A 10740-nucleotide genomic window follows, 5' to 3' on the forward strand; every position below is an offset into this window, starting at 1 on the left:
ATCAGCGCATCAAGGGAAACTAACCATTTCGCCTTAGGAATAAATTGGGAGTTGGGGGGCTTTTTATGCAGAACTGGAGTAATCACAGAGAAGGTTCCACATTTGGAGGCCATGTGCAATTCCCATGCACCCCTGATTGAAACAAATGAGGCAAATAATTGAAAGTGTGGTCAGTTTACTACAAGGCAAGGTCTGTCATGAGGTGCTTCACAGCTCAAAATCTACAACCGTATTTACAGAGTTTGATTTCAAGAAATAGTGAAATCAATATAACGTTCAGGGCGTGTCATCCTTACTTTTAATGAACTATATTCACAAAACTGGAAGTTTCAGTTTCCCTGCGAGTGACATAATGTGTAACATGCCGGGTTTTCTTTATATTGTTTAGTGAGCTGTTAGCGCCATCCACAGGAGAAGGATAATACTACAGTTTAGGGATAAAGCTACGTCAGCACTGTACGACGTGGAAGATGGAGCGTGGGAGGTGGTTTGACGTTGAAAGGTATTATCCTTCAAAATAACAGTGTCCCTTCATGGTATGTAGTGCCAGTCTTTCAATGGTATATAAACACATATAAAATAGCACATATAACACAATTTCTCATCTTACTTTGCTTTTTTAATGCTTGACTATTTGCCTACAATGATTTAGCAATAACACAAACTTTTATTTTGAAGTGATGTGACCAAAGCTGCTGGCTGGATGCAGGGATTTTCTGGCCGAATAGTCCAGGAATGGAAGCGGACAGATAACGTGAACGCTCCTGGATAATCATGGATTTAGCATCAAATGCAAATTAAAAACAACGGTGCTTGTCCGTTGACATTATTTAACATTTCACGAATACTGTCTGCACAGACGACGGCGTATTTCTTCTTTGGGCGACTGGACTTGCCTCCAATATCAGGTTGCTACAGCAGCTAGGGAGCTAGCTGTCAAGTACTAGCCACATCAGCACCGCTGCTATTAGCCAGACAGATTATCCGTAGCTAGCATCAATGTAAGGAAGCTATTATGGTGTGATTGTGGATTAGAAAGACGTCGAAAGCAACATGATAACAAATTCTTCAAGATGCCGAAATGATGCTACCTAACGTGTCAATTTATTGTGATGTCTTGCAGAGATTTCATTATGGCAGACAGTATCATGAGTAAGGCTGCTACCATGGAGATTCCCATTAACAGCAATGGAGATACAGGGAGCCTGCCAGAAGATGACAGCCTGGAGCAGGTGAGTCATATTCCTCTCCTCTCACCAGCAGTGTCCTCTTTGTATTGACAACACATCATTAAACTGGAGTATGAATGCATTCGGTTGGTGCTTCTGTGTCCATACATGGCCCATGTAATATGACAGCCTAGGCTTAGACCTTGTTAGGTTAACTGTTACCTAACCGTACATAGGCCTGCAGCTATGTAGTTAGCTACACCACCACCTTTAACCTGGAATGATGACTTCTGTGCCCAGAGGGATTGAACATAACCTTCATTAGGAGAGGATGCCTTACTTGCTGTTGTTCAGTAGTGTGTTCTTTTTTTAGTCAGATGACCTATCACATAACATATTTCATTACTGTACTGCGTTGTCTTATGTCTCACTCTCACACAGGCTGCACAGGTTCAATGGAGCATAGATGAGAAGGTAGGGAAAATAGAATGAACCATGGTTGAGGACCTGTAGTATCAGGGGTCCTACATGATTGTGTCTGTCTGTGTGTGTGGAAATGAACATTAGGGCTAATACTGACCTTAAATAATAAGGCCTTGATGGAGGATTTTGTGATTTAAAATGAGAGTTTAGGGAACGTCACATAGTCACATATAAGCAATTTGTAGGTATAGACATTTTCTGGTTGCCTTGCATCACTCAGTTTGATCTTTCAAATAAATTATGATGGCAAGAAACCGATGGGTGATTTCTGTACATTTGAACATAAAACTTCCTTGTTTACACATCAACATCACAATTCAAATTTTAATTCAGGGCTTTAGTATAATCCATGCTGATTTTATCATAATCTAGCAATATAATTGTCTGGATATAAACTCAGTCAATGCAGATATTGAGGGAAATGCTGGTCAGGTGTTATTGATATATGCCCACAAAAATACCTTGTTCTTCTCATGACATAATTCGAGGTATAATTTCTTAAATCGGTCCCTACAGTCCATGGAGATTAAATAACATATGATAATTCATGCATCCTAAACTACAGCTGTTATGTATTACTGGATGACACTGCCAGTCTTTTGTTTTGAACCCATCAGGATTTGCAGCAGGTGATGGTGTCCGGGCCCAACCTGAATGAAACCAGCATCGTGTCAGGAGGTTATGGAGGACCAGCAGGGGGCATCATTCCCACCAGCTCCATCAAAGGTACCGCCAGCTCCCCTTAAATCTAATAACCCTTTTTGCCCTATTGTTGATTTTCGCAATACAGAAACTTTATGTTTTTTGCTACTATGAATTTAAAGGTGCATTAAGTAAGTTTTACTGTCCCATAGCACAAAATGACCATATATGCGGAGGTTTGATAGGGTTGTTGATCAATACAAATGACTCAACAATTACTTTGCCAGATGCTGAGATGTCTGGCTTTCAAAAACTCACTTTACAGTCTATACTCGGTTTTTGATAACACCCCCCCCCCCATCCGCACCTCCCCATCTCACATGCTCAAAGATAGATGGTGCTACAAGCAAGTGACTGGCATCGCAGCACATTTCGCCCCGAAAAATCAAATGACAACATTATTATTTTGCATCATGTGAAAATGTGACTAAATGTTTCTGTCCATTGTCCATTACTGTAAGCTGTGTCAGAGACCTGACAATGTTGTTGCAATTCCTTGGTCATAGACAGAGATCGATAAAAGTGATAAATTACTTAATGCCCCTTTAATCAACCATTCAAGAAGTCTTATGCTGCATCCCAGTGGCTTATTCTCTTTTTTATTTGAATGCTGCCACACTGTAGAGAGCTGCAGACCTCTAGGCTTATGGTTCATGACAAACGTCCATATCCCATAGGGCCTGCAGTTTGCTTCAACCCTGAGTATCTGGACAGAAGACGAGCCCCTGCCCCAGGACCAGGTGGCTGTGTATTCTGACAAGCCTTCATTTTTTTTTGTTAAAGCTAAGGGTTTTGGTGTTGCTTGACCAACAGGATTCTCTGCAACCTTGCCTGCGATTCTTGAACTCACAAAATTAAAGTTTCTTCAACAACAAGAAACTCTTTTTGACAACTTTCGGAATAAGCGATGCACTAACCAGATATTACAGGGCAGTCGCCTTAAATGCTGTGTTTGTGAATGTTTCTAATAACGATGACCTCTTCTGTACTGTAAAATGCACTTTGGATGACTGTCATGTTGTTTTCTGATGCCTAACTTCCATCCCATGAAGTCCATTTTCATCTTTTTTCTAAACCCCCTCATTCTGCATGAGAAACCTGCATGGTGGATTATTTCAGATCCCTTTTTAGCACCGACTTATTATACATGCATCTCCCTCACCCTGCACCATACGCATCTTTTGCTATCTTGGGAACCTAACATTCTCCTTTCAGTCTATGTACTCCGCTATCCAGACGCATAATTCACTGCCAAACTTTTGTCTCACATCCCTTCCTCTCACCCTCGTTGTTTATCATTGCCATGCTCATTTCAGACATCCGCATGAAATCCAGGGGTGTTAGCATCCATAACAGCCAGTCTGCAGCCAGCCGAATTGCCAAACAAACAGACCAGCATCCAGGTATCACTGGGCTCATCACCATGTCCTCACTGCTCACTCATTCTCATGATAGCTGTAGCATTTGTGTAGAACTCCGCCTCGTAAACTGTGATAAGAGAACATGCATTTGCGTTTGAGTGTTTTACATTGTTCTTCTTTGGTTCAAGGGTCCATGCACCACAGCGCCAGTAATTCAGCTTTGGCAGCTGAGGAAGTCTCTCGTGGCGTGGCGGTGGAGAAACTGGACAGTGTAAAGAAATGGGGCATCAACACATACAAGGTACACTATGTATAGCTGCCGGATTTTTGGAAACAATTTCCAAAGACTGATAAAAGTATCTAAGTCAGTCCTAGGAAATCGGTGGCCCGTGGGCTGCATTAGGCCCTCTTTCCCCTTAACACCCCCACCTCCCTCCCATTGATTTTTCCACCTGTATGTCCATGAAAAGTAACTGATTTTAACCACAATATATTCATACAGACTTCTCGGTTATGTATGGTTGTATATGACATTTAAAACGGATATTTAAAGTAGATCCTTGGGTGGAAATTCTTGGGTATCATTTGGTACCAAGCTTATCCATATTGTTCCTATATTAGGTAGTTATTATGAAGTTTATTACCTGCTTAATTCTACCACAAAGATTCATCATTTCATACAGAAGATCTGGCCTTGCTTTTCTTTAAAAAAAATCAACTGTGTCCATTGTTATATGTGGGTTTAATATTTGACTAGTGGACACTCATACGCACATCTTGTGACTCTCTTGTAATGTATTTTTGCCTCCCCTTAACTCCATCAAAGTTGCTTTGCACTAGGCTTAATGTAATCCCCTCATCCATATCCACTATATTGCAGTGCACCAAGCAGATGTTCTCGGAGCGGTTTGGCCGAGGCTCACGAACAGTAGACCTGGAACTGGAGGCTCAGATTGAGGTGTTAAGAGAGACTAAGAACAAGTATGAAAACATCCTAAGACTGGCCACTGCACTCACCAGCCATTTTCACAACATGGTGCAGACACAACAGGCTCTAGGCGACACCTTTGCCGACCTCAGCCAGAAGTCCCCAGAGTTGCAGGTACAGTATTATCATTAAAGCTCATGTTTTGATATGACCTGGAGATGCAGTTTGCAGGTTGAACCACTGTGTTTTTTCTGCAGGACGAGTTTGGGTACAATGCAGAAACACAAAAGCTGTTGTGCAAGAATGGGGAGTCTCTGCTTGGTGCCATCAACTTCTTTGTGTCCAGCATCAACACATTGGTCAACAAAACTATGGAAGACACTCTGATGACCATTAAGCTGTATGAGAACGCAAGGTAAGAAACCTGACATTTTTTGCCAGTTCTTAAAGCATTTGTTTGCTTCACTGGGGAGGGGGAACATCACCTAGAAACTGAGAGTCTGTGACTGACAGGTTTATCCGTTTTTATGTGCAGACTTGAGTTTGATGCCTACCGTTCTGATCTGGAGGAGATGAGCCTGGGCCCAAGGGATGCTGCTGCCATGGTGCGCATTGAGATGGCCCAACAGGAGTACCAGGTCCACAGAGACAAATATGAAAGGCTGCGTAGCGATGTCACCATCAAACTCAAATTCTTGGAGGAAAACAAGGTTTGTAGTTGAGGCTCCCATGGATCTTCTATTAGGAAACTGATACCCATTCATAAGGCAGCTCACACCAAAATTTAATCTAAATGAGTATATCTGAAAGTGCAAAAAACACAGAATAAATAATTTATTCAGTGTTAAATAATACTTTCAACAAATATGTTCTGCAACAGTGCATAGAGCTTATTTTCCTTAGTGCACTGTCTTCCTTTCCTTTGTGCATCTTGCGAGATAGAGCAGATCACACACAAGGAAGTAGGCACACTTTTGTGTGCACACACACACACTCACACACACACAGGAGGCAATTACAGCAAAGGGAGAGAATTATTGAATTCTGTCATAGTTAGCGCAGACCTGAGACCCACACCATTAAAGCCGTAATCAATCAATGACAAGGGATAATTGTGTTTTGGAAGCTTGGAACTTTTTAGAAGTTTTTTAATCAAAATTTATTTAGTCAACATCATGAGATGCAGTATGTAAGACTTTCATGCCTTGAATTGTCTCTAAAACTAGTGCAGTGCCCATTCGCCCCGCTGCTGCACAGAGCGCTGTTCGTTTATTCAAAGTTTATTAATATTGAACGTGTCACCAAATCCGAAACTGCACATCCTTGGGTCCCCAGCAATACACCTGCCAAGTGTGAAGTCTATTGGACAAACGGTTCTCGAGATATGCGATGGACACACCGACAGACAGACAGACAGACAGACAGAGATTCCTTGCTTTATAGTATGATATTGTCATGAAAAAAAACAGTTTGAGACTTGTCAGTCCCTCTCTGAGGGATGTAGCCAATTACAGCTAGGCAGCTTGTATTTAGGTTGATTACATGGAAGTTGGTCCACGAGCAGCCAGTAACAATGTCAGAAACATCACATCTAGACAGACCTACACCGGCTGTGCTTTTCTAAACACTTGTAAACTGTATTTGTTTAATGGAAGCTTTTCCTTTCTCATCTCCTTTTGTCTTCTAGGTGAAGGTGATGCACAAGCAGCTGCTTCTCTTCCACAATGCTATCTCAGCTTACTTTGCTGGCAACCAGCAGCAGTTGGAACAAACTCTTATACAATTCAATGTAAAGTTAAAGCCCCCAGGATCAGACAAGCCGTCCTGGCTGGAGGAACAGTAAAGAGTTCTCAGGGTTCAGCTGTGAGACACAAAGGTACAGTGACACACTGGTCAGTGAAGAAGTTGACAATAGCAGTGGATGGGTGATTAGATGGACAAGAATAATTTGAATAAGCAAGAAGTATATTGTAGGATCAGTAGAGACCAGTGATAATGAAAAACATGAGAGATCACTTTTATAATGTTTTTCAATATCACTCATTTTTCATAGATGGTACAACTATGTCAGTTGTATTTAGGATTTTTTTGTTAATTCACAAAATGACCTTTTCTTGTTACTTTCTTATACTTTAGGTAGCACAATCATTTACATGTATATCACTTCTTATTTATGTATAGTATACTATTGTGGAGAAATCCCTGGGCAATTTTGCACATGCATTAATTCCTTCTTTTTTAATGGTGTCAAAATCATTATCTTTAACATTTCAGAGCATATCACTTGGATGATCAGTTTACGGTTTACATGCATAGAGAGGGAAATATATTGATTTTCTTTTACTTAAAGATACAATCGAGAATTAGTTTGACTATCTAAATTTTGGGTACATTCAAATATGTTCTTAGTTTGACTTGCAGATGGAAAATAAGTTTTGGGAACTTTATTAATTCAGCATAATGACAAACTATGGGTCTGATTTACTGTTTACAGACATTACAAATACAACACTCCTGTTTAGCAGTCACATAATGTCAGTCCTTGTATCAAAAGCTCAGATAATACATTTCAGGGTTAAATCGAATAAATATCATAAACAAATCCAATAAATCATAATGCAAGACACAAATCCACTGTTTAGTTGACTTTGTTTCAACAGGAGGCGCCGGCCTTTATGACATCGCAGTTGTATGTGATTCCAATCTCACAGATTTTAAAATGCAAACCATGAATGGGAATACTGGATACAGACAATGCCACATGTAGATTATGATTACAAATTTCAGTGTCTCTTTAACGACAGAATGTATGAGTAAATTTTTCTTATTTCAGTTTTGTGTTATTTATTTACCAATCTGTTTGTTCTGCAACATGGTGTTTTACATACAGTACATCTCTTCAAAGTCCCTTCATAGTTAAGTATCAGCTGATTGTCCTTGTGTTGTTCTGCATTTCCGATAAAGACTGCTATATGTTACGTCCCACTTAACTAAACTGTGCAGTTTACACAGATCTGTCAGTTTGATATTGGAGGCTTCCACCGACTGTCCCCCGAGAATATGTACAGAAAATTCACAATGTGTGTAATATGTGTGGCACCCTTGATTATGTACATGACAATACAGTCTGATATATCTCTAACATGTTTCTCATGAGTTAGTATTGTTATTTCACAATCATCAAATCACTACTGGGCTGGTTCAGGATTTTAGGAAGCCCATTGATCATGAAACATTTTAACAACGTTTTTGAGAATTTGGCAGCAGCACTTGTTATTACTACTGTTGTATGAAAACATTGTAACCCTGATTTTGACATTTTTCATTTACTTTGTGATTCATTTACATCATTTACTTAAATTAAAGGTTAAATAACTCAAGGGCCCGTGAAAACCATACAAAAGCCAAAATATATTTCCATAAACCCATGGGTGTCAGAAAAGAACAGTCCTTTTCTTAATTTCTGGCAAGTTGACTTGTTCAGAGATATGCCAGCAATGCCAGAAAAAAATATCTCTATTTCTGTCTCCAAAAAAAAAATATATATATATATACCACCTGTTCCATTTAGTTCCATAAGAGTACAATTAAATGATGAAACTGTTTAGAATGATTTGCCATTATCAAAAGATTTTGGGTTTCCTAAAAGGAGTCTTGGTTGGTGAATAAGAAATCCTTCTTAAGATCCTGAGCCCATCCTTGAAATGATAATTCTTTTTGCATGTAATATTTAGATGGTTTAATTGACAATTTCACTCTCTGGTAGCAGTTAACCAGACATCAGCTAAGTTTACCCACTGTAAATGCTGAATGAAATGGAGTTTCATTCAAGTTTTTGTTGTTAGATGAAAACCTTGTAACAAATTAAAACATATGTGCTGAGTTTCATGACACATTTTACAATTTCAAAATGCATAATTGCTGAAAATGATGCTACATTCCTTTACTCCTGATGGTTCATTTTTGGAGAGACAAGGTTTTCATCCAACAGCAGAGTTATGTTATATTTTGCTGATGTTTGCATGGCAAATGCCAAAGAACCATGCTCTCCAGTTTCACCTTCACCTCGGCCCAGATTATTTTTCAGGGCAATATGATTTAGGCCTACATTATCACAGGGAATGAGAAATCTCTGTTGACTATCTCCAAATTTACAGAGATTGGAGTGGATAGTTGGATCTTGTCCAGTTTACTCATAACTCTTTTACACATTAAATGTGTTAATTGGCTTAAAAAATCCTTGTCACATTCTGTATGTAGGGAACTGTGACTTATAGGCCCTGTTTCCAGGCAGTCTGTTTGATGTTGAGGTAAGCCTATAGGTGAGGACTGGACTCAGGTCAAGGAGAACAGCAACAAAAGTTTCCTTGAGTGCCTTCATGTTGATGGAAAAAGAAAACATCTTTAGTCAGTTGAATTACCTTTCCTACCAGGACAGGCCAATGCAACTGCAAAAAACAAATAGATGTCGATGAAGACTAGACCAGTTTGACCTGATGTTATTGTTATAGGGCAACTAACTGTGGGTTAAACAGGCTGGATGTCTTTTTTTGCGCAGACGCACACAAGTTCCTGACACAGCAGATTCTAATGGGACTAAAACCTCAGACATGCCCTGGTAATGATTTCATTATCCTGTCTTCCCCTGTAAATCTAATCCCATCTGGATAGATCTTATGACTTCTCTCAGGTCAAATACCCATCTGAATATCAGATTTAAAAAACAGTATTTATCCTCTAAGCGTGTAGTAACCCCTAATGTTAAAGTGTACTTTAGTATAAAAGTGTGAGTTTTCTTGAGTTTTAAGCTTATCTTCATCTGACACACAGCTCAGTGTTGGCAGACATTTTGTCTGGCCGTCTTAAGTCATGAGTTCTGTCATTTGTCAGTCACTCCTGTATTTTGTGGAGTTTGGCTTCTCTAAAATTAAACATAGTTTGCGTTGCTCCCAGTGCTAATTTGCAGTGAAAATGCAAACATGAGCCAAAATGACCTGTCTGTTAAAAAATTGTGATGATCTGAAGTTGTGGTTGGTGAAAAGTGTGGTTATCAGGCTTTATAAATGTAATCAATTACAAATAAGTAATTTACCTGCTTTAAATTGTAATCAGTAATGTAATTAATTGGATTACTTCAGGTTAATAAAGTAATCTGATTACTTCCAATTACTTTGCCTCCAACATCTGTAGAAAGTTAAACATACATTGTCCCATTTACAGTGTAATTTTTATTTCAAATTGTGTAAAATGTTTGATTCTATACATTATCAATCCAAAATGGTTTCTGAAATCAGACTACACTGTTTTTTCAAGTAACCTTTTTTCAAGGAATGGATAACAGCTACAACTTTTTGTAACCATTTTTCTTTAATACCATTGCATGTAATGTAGGCTATTACTCTCTAAAGACTGGAAGTCTGTTTTCCCCTAACTGATGTGTAGTCAAGGTACTGGAGTAACCTAATTTAAAATTGCAAGCCCTTGCAATATTTGCAGAACATGGCTGATTTTGCAAAAGATCTTGTGACTGTGGAATAAAAAGTAACACATTCCTTAAGGACTTCTCTTAGGGGAAAAAACTGAAGATACACAGCAGATCCTACTTGCGGAGTACAGTCTGCTAATTTACAGTGCTGACTTAAAAGATGTAATGAAAAAATTGACATAGCAAAAATCATCATCAACAAAGAAATAAAGTGACTAGATGTATGGTATAGAAATGCAGCCTACCTTTGAGTTAATGCAGAGCAATAAGAAGCAGTAAACTGTTTTCTTGAGTTAGTCCTCAGTACTGAATGTGATGGCAGTACAACAGCATCAAATGCTTTGCATGCAAATGTATCATCTCTGGAATTACATTATCATCATTAGGGCTTATCGTGTGTGACAGAGAGTTGATTGCTGTTAAGTGACTGGCCTACAAACAGTATAAACGAGTTTGACCCCTCCCTCCCCTACATCAAAACAAATGAGATTGAATGTCAGATGGCCTAATGCTTAACCAAGGCATGTATGTAAACAGCATCTCTTATTCGAGCTTGAACACGTTTTTTTTCATCAGGAATTATTCATGAGCTCAGATGTTTAAAAAGAGCTC

The 10740-nt window shown here is 39.1% G+C and overlaps 1 protein-coding gene across 1 annotated transcript; it reads left to right on the forward strand.

Moving 5' to 3' along the window:
* The first annotated feature begins 747 nt into the window (after positions 1-747).
* On the forward strand, positions 748-7759 carry LOC139642343 (arfaptin-2-like). Its single transcript, XM_071517145.1, has 11 exons — positions 748-908; positions 1124-1232; positions 1611-1643; positions 2270-2378; positions 3032-3094; positions 3671-3757; positions 3904-4016; positions 4596-4817; positions 4901-5058; positions 5179-5353; positions 6331-7759. The coding sequence occupies exons 2-11, from the start codon at positions 1134-1136 to the stop codon at positions 6484-6486; spliced, it is 1215 nt and encodes a 404-aa protein (XP_071373246.1). The 5' UTR covers positions 748-908; positions 1124-1133; the 3' UTR covers positions 6487-7759.
* Positions 7760-10740: the final 2981 nt, after the last annotated feature.

This window comes from Centroberyx affinis, unplaced genomic scaffold, assembly GCF_046629955.1.
Source record: "Centroberyx affinis isolate AG114_WGS23_722 - 3 ecotype Tasmania unplaced genomic scaffold, CSIRO-AGI_Caff_v1 ptg000466l_1, whole genome shotgun sequence".
Lineage (NCBI taxonomy): Eukaryota > Metazoa > Chordata > Actinopteri > Beryciformes > Berycidae > Centroberyx > Centroberyx affinis.